The sequence below is a fragment of the Leopardus geoffroyi genome, chromosome D1 (genome assembly GCF_018350155.1).
Source record: "Leopardus geoffroyi isolate Oge1 chromosome D1, O.geoffroyi_Oge1_pat1.0, whole genome shotgun sequence".
Classification (NCBI taxonomy): Eukaryota; Metazoa; Chordata; class Mammalia; order Carnivora; family Felidae; genus Leopardus; species Leopardus geoffroyi.
The window spans coordinates 43,388,004-43,404,556 of NC_059329.1; the positions used below are offsets into that span (position 1 = coordinate 43,388,004).

At 37.2% G+C, this 16,553-nt stretch overlaps 1 protein-coding gene across 3 annotated transcripts in view; it reads right to left on the reverse strand.

The window, feature by feature from the left end:
• Positions 1-16,553, reverse strand: part of FOLH1B (folate hydrolase 1B) — a 68,030-nt gene that overhangs the window by 37,017 nt on the left and 14,460 nt on the right. For all 3 annotated transcript variants that reach the window (XM_045483667.1, XM_045483666.1, XM_045483668.1), the window contains exons 5-7: positions 5,913-6,038; positions 4,715-4,901; positions 2,694-2,787 (exon numbers count right to left, since the gene is read on the reverse strand). In XM_045483667.1, coding sequence (XP_045339623.1) covers positions 2,694-2,787; positions 4,715-4,901; positions 5,913-6,038 — 407 coding nt within the window. The remainder of the gene's footprint in view (positions 1-2,693; positions 2,788-4,714; positions 4,902-5,912; positions 6,039-16,553) is intronic.

Sequence of the window (16,553 nt, forward strand, 5' to 3'; positions counted from 1 at the left end):
CAAATAACTGCATGATAGATGCTATTATTATTGTTATTGTCATTATTATTGTTGATACTGGTATCAGTCCTAGTAGTTTCTCAGGGAGGCAAATGAAAACCATATAATCACATTCCCTTCAACAGAGATGTAAAGAATAGAAAAAAACACGTGTCCCTTTTCCCTCCCACCCAAGTAAATGTGGTTTTGCTTTACTAGAACTCACATCTCATCAACTCTTTTTTAAATTTTTTTTTAACATTTACTCATTTTTGAAAGACAGAGAGAGGCATAGCACAAATGGGGGAGGGGCAGAGAGAGAGGGAGACACAGAATCTGAAGCAGGATCCAGGCTGTCAGTACAGAGCCTGATGTGGGGCTTGAACTCACGGAATGTGAGATCATGACCCGAGCCAAAGTCAGCTGCCCAACTGACTGAGCCACCCAGGAGCCCCTCACCTTTTTTTTTTTTTTTTTTTAATAGGCTTCACATCCAGCCTGGAGTCCAACACAAGGCTTGAACTCACGACTCTGAGATCAAATCTTGAGCTGAGATCAAAAGTCAGACCCTTAAGTGACTGAGCCACCCAGGCACCTCACATCTCATCAACTTTTTATTGAAATTCGCCACATTCTTGGGCCATTATATGACTTTATATCTCTTCTTGTCTTCACACACATTTATGAAGAAACTTTCATGTTATGATGTTAGCAATTCTTTTCTAATTAATACACAATGCTAAACGGCTAACCTTTTGTGGGCACCTGAGAATTGACTATCAGGGACAACTAGCATACTCCTAAGTGTGCATCGGGAGTAAATTTTCACAGTGAAATTCATAAACAAATGATATGTTCTTTGAAAAAAATATGTAAGACTAAATTCCTGAAGAATATTTCATTATATCTTAGAAAGTATGAAAGATGAGATAGGACCTGTCTTATTGCTTTTAACGTATAAAGATCATCTCCTACTTCCATGTAGATTATATTTCCAAAGTTCCTTTTAAATTATGGTGTTTTTAATGCAAAGTCCACTTTTCCATAGAAATTATGTTATTAATGATGATTGTATTTACAAGATGGCTTAGAGAAGCTGACTTGAATACATTAGAGATAAACTGCATTTGTGATTTTTTTCTGATCAAGTAATTCTAATACACATTTAGGACCTAGCCAATGCTGACCTAGTTAATCAGAGCAGTCAAATAGTAAACATGGCTAAATACACTTCAAATAAATTCCATATGATCTTCCTTCCATGCATTCTTTTTTTAATTACAAAGATAATACAGGTTCATTTTAAAAAATTAACATAATTGAGATTATTCTGTCTTTATGTATCTGCATATCTAAATATAGATATTTCTATAGATACCTAGATAGATAATTCTGCTATTTTCACTTAGTAGTATAGCATAAGCATGTTTCCATAACATTAAATATTCTTGTACAACATATGTTTTAATGGTTCTATGTACTATCATAGCCATAGCTACATATCTGACTTACTTAGTAATTTTTGAAGATCAGTGTTATTGACAATTTTCTAATACTACAAGTAATGTTATAATCACTTTCATCTTTTAAATATGACAAATATTTGACTTGATTTACAAATATGTTTAGACAAATGCATAGTCTGCTGTGCCCTCAAAAGTTGTGCCTGGATCCTGAATTCTAACCACACGGTAAAAGCTGAGAGCCTATAAACAAAAGAGACGAAGGTGCTGTTCCTTAAACTGCCCTTAAATGGGACAGATCCCTCCACTTCTCCGAATATCAACCTCCTCAATTATAAATAAGAAGGGCATTGTATTAGGTCATAAAAAGTTTTCTTATAGAGACTAGAATAAAATGATTAAGAATGCTTTAAACTCAAATAAGAAAAGGTACTAACTGGCAAGATGCTTCTCTCACAATTCTACTTTCAAGAAGTCATGTTCTCTCCCTCCTGAAGGACACTGGACAAAGGACCTGCAGATGGGACCTAGCAGGGCAGGAAAGGAGAGAGGGTTCCAATGTCAGGAAAGCAGAAGGGGAAGAAGAATAAAGATGAAGATAACATGGAACTGATCTCACAATATGGTGTTCCAAGTCATCCAAGTACTAGACAATATGTGGATTAGATGAGTAAGAGATTTATTAGGGGAAAAGCCTGTGAGAGAAATGGGAAGGGGGTGAGGGAAAGCTGAAAAAGCCAATAGACTGCAATGCAGGTCTCATATGAGGTAAAGGAGAAAAGGAAGGAAGAAAAGGGTCATGGGTGGTGGCATCTAGTTGGACAAACCTGTCATGGAATCCTGAGCCAAAGTCTCCCATGAGAAGAGTCCTGGGCCTCCCAATAATGGGCCTGTTTTAGTGTCCCTGCTGCAACTAGTCACTGACTGGGAACACCAGTAGGAAGCACGGCCTCGACACAAACAGGGTGGTGGATTTCAAAGCACTGTCGCTGGAGTCATTGATCAGTCATGCCCCCTGCAGCTGGAAACTGAAAGTCATTCTCATAACTGTCACACACCGGATAGCACTACATAAAAGTAAATTCCAGAAAATAACCACTATTCTTTAAAATTGTAGGTTCCACCATCTAACAGAATTTCAGTGTTTCTGAATAGTGGAGAAATGTTCAGATGTTAATATTGCCAATAGTCAAAGACTGCCGATAAAGAGGACTATCCAAAGAGCCATCTGTTTGTTTCTTACACACTTACTCCAGGAACTTCTGTGCGTCGTAGTATCCAACTGGATGAACGGGAATACTTGGAAGACCAACAGCCTCGGTGATTCCACGTCTATAAGCATATTCTGAAAGAAGCTGGACATGCTTCAGTACAAACCGAGTCCCTTTCAAAAGTGTTTCTGTAAATCCCATTAAACACATTCTTATATTGCATCTACTGGAACTGTTAAAATAAAAAGACACCTTCAAACGTTAGCAAGTATGTGGAGCAGCTGAAACTCTCATACATTCTGTGCAAGCGTGTAAAATCATACAGTCACTTTGGATCACTCTTTGGAAAAGTAAGGTTAAACAGAATTGTACATTAGGACACAGCAATTACTCATAGGTATTTATTCAAGAAAGGAGGAAAATATATGTCCACATAGAAGACCTGTACAAAATTATTCACAGCGGCTGAATTTGGGCAGCTAAACACAGAACACAGCACAGATGTCTGTCAACAGCAGCATGAATAAACGATCTGTAGCCCAGTCGCACAACAGAATTCTACTCAGCAACTAAAAGAACAAACTACTAAGACACACAATAACACGGACAGATCTCAAATCAGTATACTGAATAAGAACAGTGAGCTACAAAAGAATATACACTGAGTCCTTGTATATGAAGTTCAAAACCAGGCAAATTAATCAATGGTGAGAGATACCAGAAAGTGCTTGACCAGAAAGGAGCACAAGAGAACTTCCTGGAGTCATGAGAATGTCCTATATCTTATTTTGAGTGACATAGACATATGCAATTTAAAATTTTCATTGAACTAAATTCTTAAGATCTGTGTATTTTATTACATATGAGCTCTACTTCAAAATAAAAACCTTCTGTCATTTCCTCAGATTAAAAAAATAGGAGTTATTTTTCCATTTTTTTCTCCAAATTTTTAAATTATCTAATAAGAACAAGGTGATGGCGAAAGCATATTCATTTTATGAGTAAAATGATGTAATGATACATTACATGGGACTTATTTAAAAATTGTCCTATGTAACAATAAAAAAGGCAGAATAAAGAGATGAAACAAGATTGACAAAATGTTGATAATTATCTCTATGTTTGTGTATTTTAGAACTATTCCAGAATAAAAAGTAAAACTAAAGGGGTAAGAAAAAAAAAAAAAGAATAGGGCACAAAAGGCAATTCAGTAAATACAAGCCCCATAGGGATAACATTTCTCCCCTAAAATACTATCATTTAAATTTGAGGATAAGCAAGAGAAATATTCCAGGTAAGTTCATTTTATGTTCATAAGTTTAGCTTTGTAAAACAGAAATTTAGAGAGGTTGCATTTTTTTTTTAACTTGGGAGTAAAAACCAGAAGTAAGTGAAGTTAAGGTATATTTATGTGATTTTATTACAGGATAACATGTATTGTTTAAAAAAACATCTATGACAGTATACTATGTTCTAAGAAGATTCATAAATCTTTAAAGGACTCTATATTTTAAATGTGCCATTTTGGGGATTTGTAAAACTTCTTTTCTGCTATCCCTTATCAGCAACTAGGAAATCCAAAAACTGTAAAAGCCATAAATTTGGAGGGAATTTACTTGGCATCAAAACCTGATCTGATCCAAACTCATTTCACAGCTGATCTAATTAGAGCAGACATGTGGCTATTTATACTATTTATTTTTATCATTTATTATTTACCTCTGCTTAGGATGATTATTCATATATTTTGCTGCAAAAGTATTTATATGTCTGCTTCCTGGATTCCATCCCAGCCTCCTGGGTGTTACGCAATCAATGGTATATGCATCACGTTACTTTTAAATATCAGAAAATGTCTGGATTCCAAAACCCATCAGGCCCAGGGGTTCCCAATAAGAGATCAGGAAGCTAAGGCAACACTTTTCAGTGTCTGAAACTCTTTAACTTTCTTCTTTGATGCACAGAGAATTTTAAAAAGACATATTTTGTTTGAAATCCTTTAATAAAATCACTTTAAAATGTTTTTAAGTTTCCTGTGATGATTAAGGCCTGATCACTCACCATTTGCTGGGTAACCAGGTGTGAGAGGGTCCCCTGCTCCATTGAGATTTAAGATATTTCCACGCTGGACACCGCCACCAGGTAGATTCCAACCATCTGGATAGGACTTCACCCCAGGAGCAAAGTAATCAGCAGGATCTGAGTACAGAATGACTCCTTTGGCCCCTGCCAGCTGGGCATTTTTAACCTGGAAAACACAACGTCTTTTTTATTTCAGGTTGGTTGTTCCAGATTTGATAATATCAGGTTTTTTGAAATTACACTTAAACTTTGTCATTTAGACCTGCAACAAAGGACATCTCACAGAGAACTGGCGCTTGCTTTTTCCTACTTTAAGTTCTAAAAATGGGTTTCTAGGGCTAGATCAGCCCCCACAGCAGCAGATTTGGAAAATGCCCGTAATAGCGATAGCAAGTACTTGCTGTTTTCTTGCATTAGTCTAGAAGCACAGGAAGCAAGTAGACCCTACAGGCCAGATTTCTCTATTTTTTATGGGTGGAAGGGAATATTTTGGAAATTTAATTTCTTACAAAAGAGGAAGAAAATTTACAGGTCAAAGTGACAGTAATTTTTAAAAACTGTTATGTATAAATTGTTTTCTCTGAGTCCCTACAATAATAATTACTGTTAAAATTTTTTTTTTCAACGTTTATTTATTTTTGGGACAGAGAGAGACAGAGCATGAACGGGGGAGGGGCAGAGAGAGAGGGAGACACAGAATCGGAAACAGGCTCCAGGCTCTGAGCCATCAGCCCAGAGCCCGACGCGGGGCTCGAACTCACGGACCGCGAGATCGTGACCTGGCTGAAGTCGGACGCTTAACCGACTGCGCCACCCAGGCGCCCCTAATTACTGTTAAAATTTAATTAGGTAGATATTTTCAAAGATAATATTTAAAACAAAGATATGATGGTAACAAAAAATCCCATTCATGCTTCTTTGTAGACCACAGGCATAATCTGTAAATATGGAAAAATCTGCTCTGTTCTCCCTGAACTTCCTCATTGGCCCAAACTCCAAAGACCCCATTAAAACCCTTATCTATAAGCTAGGACGTGTGTCCTCCCCATAAAGTAGGCATGTTATATAATATGAGAAGATTATAGTCCTCAGAAAGTTTGAAGGATATGTTTCTACACATGTAAGATACGACATAATTTTTTGTATTTGGGGACAAGGAAAAAGAAATGACTTTTACCTTATTTCCTCTGAAAATTTTCCCATATCTGGCAATCACAATCTTCCCAGAGCAATTGATTTTCATGTCCCTCTCTAGTTTAAAGAAGTCTTCAATCCGGCCATAGTTAACATACACTAGATCACCCTGTTGAGATCAGGAATGATTTAGTACAAGTAAGATTTAATACAAGGAGGTTTCCCTGCATGAAGACTGTTTCCCATCTTTGAATGAGGGAAGACGCAAGAGAGTTCAAGGGGGTCAGAAAGCATGAAACTCAAATAAGAGATTCAAGAGAGAAGAACTTGAATTAAAGCAATTGGCTGGGTTAGAGATGTATGAACTTAACAGTAAGGATTGCTTATATGTCTCCTCTATAGTGGCTATAATGCTATAGAAGTGTTCCCCCCCAAATGTATACAAATATACATATTGCCACTGGCAATTTGAAGGGTCCAGGCTCTCTAGGTTAAGAAACTCTTGATGAGAGCTTTATTCTTTTAGAAGTATATTCACAAATAGTAGATTAATGGGTCTTTACAACCACCAGGTAAGGAAGAAAGGTCAGGTAATTTTTAAGGGCTTTATGGGTCTGGTTTCATATTATTAGTATGACTGTGTGTAAGTCTTATAACACCTCTGAGTCTCAGTACTCTTATTTGCAAAATGACCAGTGTTCTTCATTTTTTCTTACCTACTCCATAAATTAATTTTGAAAAGTAATGTACTCTCTCATACATTTACTTGGCATCTAAAATCATACCTTTAAGTCTAATATCATACCTTTAAGATCTAATATCATACCTTTAAGTCACTATAACAAATGCAATTACCAGCATATTATAAGTATTAACATTTTTAGGAGCAAATTTACATCAATTTTTATATGTATCCAAAGGCATATAAACACTACACTAACTTATTATTATCATCCATTTGAAAACTACAGGAACACACTCTTCAGTCAGAATTTTACCATCCCATTTCTCCCTCAGCTTCACTTTTGTCCCCCTTTCCCCAAAAAATTTTACTCTAAAGTAAAATATATATGTTCTGGACACTGGGATGTGCTGCCCAGATTCCTCTTCAGTGATGACATTCTTGTTCCAGTTTCAAGGAAGGCTCTCTGCAGACATCCTTCAATTCTCAAGCCTCTCCAGGAATTGTTTCAGGTACAGCCACCCTGCTCAAGGTCATGCCCTTTCTTAGGATGTCACACATCAGTGACAGATCAGTGTGGGACTATAAAGACTTGGACATCACCCTACTAAAGAATGAGTGGGTCAAGGGGCAATTAGAGAAGAAATTAAAAAATATATGGAAACAAACGAGGGGCACCTGGGTGGCTCAGTCGGTTAAGCGTCCGACTTCGGCTCAGGTCACGATCTCACAGTTCGTGAGTTCGAGCCCCGCGTCGGGCTCTGTGCTGACAGCTAGAGCCTGGAGCCTGTTTCAGATTCTGTGTCTCCCTCTCTCTGACCCTCCCCCGTTCATGCTCTGTCTCTCTCTGTCTCAAAAATAAATAAACGTTAAAAAAAATTTAAAAAAAATATATGGAAACAAACGAAAATGAAAATACAACAATCCAAATGCTTTGGGATGCAGCGAAGGCAGTCCTGAGAGGAAAATACATTGCAATCCAGGCCTGTCTCAAGAAACAAGAAAAATCCCAAATATAAAATCTAACAGCACACCTAAAGGAAATAGAAGCAGAACAGCAAAGGCAGCCTAAACCCAGCAGAAGAAGAGAAATGATAAAGATCAGAGCAGAAATAAACAATATAGAATCTAAAAAACCAAGAGTTGGTTTTTTGAAAAAATAAACAAAATTGACAAACCTCTAGCCAGGCTTCTCAAAAAGAAAAGGGAGATGACCCAAATAGATAAAATCATGAATGAAAATGGAATTATTACAACCAATCCCTCAGAGATACAAACAATTATCAGGGAATACTATGAAAAATTATATGCCATCAAATTGGACAACCTGGAAGAAATGGACAAATTCCTAAACACGCACACTCTTCCAAAACTCAATCAGGAGGAAATAGAAAGCTTGAACAGACCCATAACCAGCGAAGAAATTGAATCGGTTATCAAAAATCTCCCAACAAATAAGAGTCCAGGACCAGATGGCTTCCCAGGGGAGTTCTACCAGACGTTTAAAGCAGAGATAATACCTATCCTTCTCAAGCTATTCCAAAAAATAGAAAGGGAAGGGAAACTTCCAGACTCATTCTATGAAGCCAGTATTAATTTGATTCCTAAACCAGACAGAGACCCAGTAAAAAAAGAGAACTACAGCCCAATATCCCTGATGAATATGGATGCAAAAATTCTCAGTAAGATACTAGCAAATCGAATTCAACGGCATATAAAAAGAATTATTCACCATGATCAAGTGGGATTCATTCCTGGGATGCAGGGCTCGTTCAACATTCTCAAATCAATCAACGTGATACATCACATTAATAAAAGAAAAGATAAGAACCATACGATCCTGTCAATTGATGCAGAAAAGGCCTTTGACAAAATTCAGCACCCTTTCTTAATAAAAACCCTTGAGAAAGTCGGGATAGAAGGAACATACTTAAAGATCATAAAAGCCATTTATGAAAAGCCCACAGCTAACATCATCCTCAACGGGGAAAAACTGAGAGCTTTTTCCCTGAGATCAGGAACACGACAGGGATGCCCACTCTCACCGCTGTTGTTTAACATAGTGTTGGAAGTGCTAGCATCAGCAATCAGACAACAAAAGGAAATCAAAGGCATCAAAATTGGCAAAGATGAAGTCAAGCTTTCACTTTTTGCAGATGACATGATACTATACATGGAAAATCCGATAGACTCCACCAAAAGTCTGCTAGAACTGATACATGAATTTAGCAAAGTTGCAGGATACAAAATCAATGTACAGAAATCAGTTGCATTCTTATACACTAACAATGAAGCAACAGAAAGACAAATAAAGAAACTGATCCCATTCACAATTGCACCAAGAAGCATAAAATACCTAGGAATAAATCTAACCAAAGATGTAAAAGATCTGTATGCTGAAAACTATAGAAAGCTTATGAAGGTAATTGAAGAAGATTTAAAGAAATGGAAAGACATTCCCTGCTCATGGATTGGAAAAATAAATATTGTCAAAATGTCAATACTACCCAAAGCTATCTACACATTCAATGTAATCCCAATCAAAATTGCACCAGCATTCTTCTCAAAACTAGAACAAGCAATCCTAAAATTCATATGGAACCACAAAAGGCCCTGAATAGCCAAAGTAATTTTGAAGAAGAAGACCAAAGCACGAGGCATCACAATCCCAGACTTTAGCCTCTACTACAAAGCTGTAATCCCTCCCCCGTTCATGCTCTGTCTCTCTCTGTCCCAAAAATAAATAAACGTTGAAAAAAAAAAAATTAAAAAAAAAAAAAAAGGGGGCGCCTGGGTGGCGCAGTCGGTTAAGCGTCCGACTTCAGCCAGGTCACGATCTCATGATCCGTGAGTTCGAGCCCCGCGTCAGGCTCTGGGCTGATGGCTCAGAGCCTGGAGCCTGTTTCCGATTCTGTGTCTCCCTCTCTCTCTGCCCCTCCCCCGTTCATGCTCTGTCTCTCTCTGTCCAAAAATAAATAAACGTTGAAAAAAAAAAAAAAAGCTGTAATCATCAAGACAGCATGGTATTGGCACAAAAACAGACACATAGACCAATGGAATAGAATAGAAACCCCAGAACTAGACCCACAAACGTATGGCCAACTAATCTTTGACAAAGCAGGAAAGAACATCCAATGGAAAAAAGTCTCTTTAACAAATGGTGCTGGGAGAACTGGACAGCAACATGCAGAAGGTTGAAACTAGACCACTTTCTCATACCATTCACAAAAATAAACTCAAAATGGATAAAGGACCTGAATGTGAGACAGGAAACCATCAAAACCCTAGAGGAGAAAGCAGGAAAAGACCTCTCTGACCTCAGCCGTAGCAATCTCTTACTCGACACATCCCCAAAGGCAAGGGAATTAAAAGCAAAAGTGAATTACTGGGACCTTATGAAGATAAAAAACTTCTGCACAGCCAAGGAAACAACCAACAAAACTAAAAGGCAACCAACAGAATGGGAAAAGATATTTGCAAATGACATATCGGACAAAGGGCTAGTATCCAGAATGTATAAAGAGCTCACCAAACTCCACACCCGAAAAACAAATAACCCAGTGAAGAAATGGGCAGAAAACATGAATAGACACTTCTCTAAAGAAGACATCCGGATGGCCAACAGGCAAATGAAAAGATGTTCAGCGTCGCTCCTTATCAGGGAAATACAAATCAAAACCACACTCAGGTATCACCTCACGCCAGTCAGAGTGGCCAAAATGAACAAATCAGGAGACAATAGATGCTGGAGAGGATGTGGAGAAACGGGAACCCTCTTGCACTGTTGGTGGGAATGCAAATTGGTGCAGCCGCTCTGGAAAGCAGTGTGGAGGTTCCTCAGAAAATTAAAAATAGACCTACCCTGTGACCCAGCAATAGCACTGCTAGGAATTTATCCAAGGGATACAGGAGTACTGATGTATAGGGGCACTTGTACCCCAATGTTCATAGCAGCACTCTCAACAATAGCCAAATTATGGAAAGAGCCTAAATGTCCATCAACTGATGAATGGATAAAGAAATTGTGGTTTATATACACAATGGAATACTACGTGGCAATGAGAAAGAATGAAATATGGCCCTTTGTAGCAACGTCGATGGAACTGGAGAGTGTGATGCTAAGTGAAATAAGCCATACAGAGAAAGACAGATACCATATGTTTTCACTCTTATGTGGATCCCGAGAAACTTAACAGAAACCCATGGGGGAGAGGAGGGAAAAAAAAAGAGGTTAGAGTGGGAGAGAGCCAAAGCATAAGAGACTCTTAAAAACTGAGAACAAACTGAGGTTGTTGGGGGGTGGGAGGGAGGGGAGGGTGGGTGATGGGTATTGAGGAGGGCACCTTTTGGGATGAGCACTGGGTGTTGTATGGAAACCAATTTGACAATAAATTTCATATATTGAAAAAAAAAAAAAAAGACTTGGACATCTTAGTCCAACCCAGGACAGTTCTGAAGGGCTATGCTGACTCCAGCCGACGCTGTCCCAGAGCTGGCATTGAGGGTGACTGCTCCTTCTGCTCCATCTGGCTTCCTTTCCCTCCCTGACACAGGTACTGATCCCAAGAGAATGCTTCTTAATGAATATTTAGCATACTAAATTTCACTTCAGTTTCTGTCACCTAGAATCTGGGAATGCTTGGAAGTCTTTTTTCTTGATCACTGCCCAACTTCCCTTGATTAAGAATATATATATGTATGCTTTTACTCATATGTGGAATTTAAGAAACAAAACAGATGAACATATGGGAAGGGGTGGGGGAGGAGGGGAAAAGGAGAGAGGGAAATAAACCACAAGAGACTCTTAACCATAGAGAACAAACTGAGGGTTGATGGAGAGAGATTGGTGGAAGATGGGCTACATTGGGTGATGGGTATTAAGAAGGTCATTTGTTGGGGTGCCTAGGAGGCTCAGTTGGTCAAGCACCTGACTCTTGACTTCAGCTTAGGTCATGGTCTCATGGTTCCTGGGTTCGAACCAGGGTTTGGGCTCTGCACTTAGCAATGCTAGCAGTGTGGGGCCTGCTTGGGATTCTTTTTCTCTCTCCCTCTCTCTCTGCCTCTCCTCTGCTTGCTTTCTATCTCTCTCTCAAAAATAAATTAATTAATTAGAAAACTTAAAAAGAGGGGCACCTGGGTGGCTCAGTTGGTTAGCATCTGACTTTGGCTCAGGTCATGATCTCACAGTTCATGGATTCGAACCCCGTGTTGGGCTCTGTGCTGACAACTCAGAGCCTGGAGCTTCGGATTCTGCATCTCCTTCTCTCTCTGTCCCTTCCCCGCTCACACTCTGTCTCTCTCTCCCAAAAATAAATAAATATTAAAAAAAAATTAGGGATACAGTAAATCCCTGTCCTTGGAGGAACTTACATTTATGTGAAAAGCAGAAAGATAATAATGAATTAAAAAGTAAGTAAATTATATGGTATATTAAAAAGTGATAAGTGCTGTCAAAATTTTTTTCAAAGTTTAAATAGAATAGGCAAACAGTAACTAGTACTTGGGTGGATGATGCAATGTTAATAAAAGGAGGAAAGTCTACTGAGAAGGTGACATCTGAATCTTTGCTTCAGTAAAGGGATTACTTTTAGCTCTTGTATTTCTTCAGACAATGCAATATTAATACACTATTAATGATAGCACTGTATGTCTCATTTATAATTGTTAGCCTTCTCTGGAGCTCGCTTTTATTCTGTGAGTATAGAGACATTAACCAATCTGATTTCAGTGAATTTTGTTTTAGTGTCAGTGTCCTACCTGAAATGTATCTCTATTTAATATCACTAACTTTGGGGACACTACTTTCTAAAATGTCTATAAATTGTGGCTATCTTTTGATAAATCTGTAATCCTCACAGAACAAATTATGATGGAGGTGGGATTGGAGAAGATATTGGTTTAAAAATGACAGGACACTTTGAAAATGAACACAAGTGTGATAGATATGTCCTCTGGGCACTTCACAAATGCAAGTTGTCACTGTTATTTAGAAAAAAGCTTTGTTTTCAGACAATGACCTTCTTGTAAAGTTTACACTGTACCATTGTTCTATGACTGGGAATAAATACAATCTTGCACTGTCAGCCTAGAATTTTCCGTGTCTTTCAAGCTTCCATCTTCCTGTTCTTGTTAGCTGAAACAGAACTGGGAGGAAAGACATGCGGCTCCCAAAGTATAGTTGTTAAACCCACAGAATCAAGACCTGGAGTCTTGCTGGGAACAAACTACGAAGACCTACCAAAACTCAGCGAGGTGGGAACCAGAACCTGTGTTTTATAAGCCTTCTCGATTATCATGATATGTACTGAAGTTTGAAAACCAAAAATTAGATTACATATATTTTTAAAGTTCATTTTGAGAGAGACGATGGGAGTGGGGGAGAAACAGAAAGACAGGGAGAGAGAGAGAATCCCAACCAGGCCCCATGCTGCCAGCAGAGAGCCCAAAACGGGTCATGAACCCAGAAAGATCCGAGATCATGACCTGAGCCGAAAACCGAGAGTTGGATGCTTAATTGACTGAGCCACCCAGACACCCTTAGATTATATTTTTATTAGACACTGTCAAATTGCTCATTTCAAATAGCATAAAGCAGAGCCCCGTACTCTACACTCCGGAGAATTCAGATGTAGATCCGAAGATAACTTACAGTGAAAAATATTAAGCCCACATACAGACATATATAATTTTAAAAAGAACTAACATTGCACTAGCTGAGTTACAGGTGACCCAGTGAAGCACACCAGCCGCAAATTCATCTAATATTTGAACACAAACAAGAATCTCATGCGGAATCAGGGGATCCTTCTAGCTTTCCATTAATCTAGAAGAGTTTAAATCTACTTGAAAGAAATGAGTTAATAATCTCTATGACTCTTAGGAGTAGAATAATTCTGTCAAAGTCCAAAAAGTATTTGGGGATTTTAACTGATTATACATTAAGCCCACATACTAATGTGGGTATAATTTCCTCCTTATAACACTCTGTCTTCTTATCTAGAAACATAATGTTTCTTTTTTTTTTAAGTTTACTTTTGAGAGAGAGAGACAGAGAGACAGAGCGTGAATGAGAGAGGGGCAGAGAAGGAGACACAGAATCTGAAGCAGGCTCTAGGCTTTGAGCTATCAGCACAGAGCCTGAAGTGGGGCTCAAACTCAGGAACTGCGAGACCTTGACCTGAGCTGAAGTAGAATGCTTAACCAACTCAGCCACCCAGGTGCCCCCATAATCTGCTTCTTTATACACAGTATTTTAATTGCTCAATAAATTTCAGTGTTTTTCAACTACTTCATACTCACTGAAGACTTTTAAAGTATATTTTATATTTTACGGCTATCTTAAATTAAAAATTTTTGCTATATTTCCTCTTATTATATACTATATGTCCATATATATTTAACTCCAATCTGATAATATTAATGCTATTTTTAAATAATGATGTATTAGTATTTTTTATATATTCTGGTTATACAGATTTATCACTGTAAATAATGAGGAGAATTAATAAAGAAAACCCAAAGTTTAAAAACATAAGAACAATTGGGCAATATCAAAATTAAAGATATATTTTCAATAAAGGAAAGTTTAGATAACATGAAGAAATAGGTGAAAAATTAGAAGATACTTATAATATTTAAACCAATATTGAATAAATAATTAAAATATTTAAGAAATACTTAAATTCAGTAAGAAAAAAGGCTGGAAATTCAACAGGAAAAGGAGAAGGCTATACGTAGTCATTGCACAGAATAAAAACCAGAACAGCTAATAAATAACTATGTATAGAGACAAGCAACCTCACTGGTAATCAGAGAAATGTGAATTAAAATAAATTAAAACACTTAGATGGGCAAAAATTATAAAGTTACATAATTTCAAGTGTTGATTAAAATATATAAAAAAAGGATGTCAGTGCAAGCAATAAACTGCTACAGTCTGGACGTCGGGAAATTAAATATTCCTATAAAACAGCAATCCCATACCTGGTTTACCATGAACAGAGAAACCCTGGCAAGCCCAAACAGGGACACGTATGAGGTTACTTGCTGCAACACTGTGGTCATGAGGACTTAAAAGTAAAGCAGTGTTGGCAACTAAAAGAATGGGTAAGTTACATGTGGTGTGCACATATCATGAAATGATAGGCAACAGCAAAAGTGATGAGCTGCTCTGACAAAGCAACAGGGTAGATTTTTTAAAGGACGTTGATTGAAAATAGTAAGAGATGAAGTAAGACCTAAAATATAATGCTACCTATAGAAATTTAAAGTACATCAAACACAAAATAAAGTCATATGTTTTTAAGAACACTGTGTACATTGCTAAGGACACAAATACACTGGGGGGAGGGGAAAGGAATGAGATCAAGGATAGGGATGAGAGATGAAAGGAAAAGAAAATACATTTAAATTAGGGATCATACATGGGCCCATGATGGTAAGGCGCCTTAACCTGAGGAACAAGTCTAAGTGATGTCAGGACACGTGAGATCTAAAATATACTATCTTGGGGCATCTGGGTGGCTCAGTCGGTTAAGGGTCCGACTTCGGCTCAGGTCATGATCTCACAGTTCATGGGTTCGAACCCCACATCTGGCTCTGTGCTGACAGCTCAGAGCTTGGAGCATGCTTTGGATTCTGTGTCTCCCTCCCTTTCCCTCCCCTCCCTCGCACTCTGTCTCTCTCTCTGTCTCTCAAAAATAAACATTAAAAATAAATTAAAAATAAAATAATATACACTCTCTCTTCATTTCCAATTGTTAAATGCCGCATTTCTATCTCAGGTCAACCATAAAATAATTACAATTGTATGCATTCTATTTATGTGCCAATTTTAGAAAGAATTTTTCTAATATTATACCATTAAGTAAGATGTAAACTATTCATTTGAAATAAGTTTCATGAAATCAATAGAAAATATTCTTTGATTCAAAGCTTGTGTTTTTAAATTATAAATAAGCCAGTAAAGCCAATACATCTGAAAATAAAAAAAGAGTATTTTTCTCTCTTATTAAAAAATATGGCACTGTTGCCTGATATTAAATAATCCTTATGTTCTTGGATTAAATCCTCATTGATTGGTGAAGATAGACTTTTAAATATTCAACTCTAAATACAATTTTTTTACTTAGGATGTTTCCAATAATAGCCAACTCTTACCCTTCTATCGGGTGGTATTTCAATATACCCAACTGTCAATCAGCAACTTCTCGTAAATATACCATATATCCTAGGCATCTCAACCCAGTACATCCAAAATTGAATCTACTTGCTGTCAAATATTTTAATGGGAAAGATAATTTTTAAAATATATTAATAAATTATATTCAACTCTTTCAAATTTACCTTTCTTAGCTTTCTTCTAAACAACAAAGTACCACACAAGAATCGGATTGACTGTAGAATTTCAGATGATAGTTAAATACACTGCTTTATTGAGTAGACGACACAAAATTTTCTAGAATGGACATTCAGGCTCCCCATTTGAAAATGGCAACAACACTCTTATTCAAATTCTTTGAAAACTAATCACTGCCATGCAACAGTAGTAATTAATGTATTTTCATACAATGAAAATTACTTGGCAATAAAAAAGAATGAACTAAATGCTAAAACGCAGGAATCTCATAGACTCTATGCTTAGTGAAAGAAACTGGACACAAATTATTACATGCTATACAATTCTATTTAGGTGAATTTTTAGAGTAGGCAAAACTAATCAATGGTGGCAAAAACAAATTGAATGACTGACTGGGAGTCTGTGTAATACCGATTGAGAAAGGTCATAAAGGTACATTCTGAAGTGACTGTAATATTTTGTGTGTTAAGGGGTTTGGATTACATAGGTATACGCATTTGTCAAAAGTCAATAAATGTACATTTTGCATTTCTGCATCTCATTGGAGTAAATTTTATCTTTAAAAACGGTCAACAAAACTAATAGTCCTTTTCTTATAAAGAAATTCTAGTTTCTTAACTGTAAAAAAGGGGTAAATTTGGATT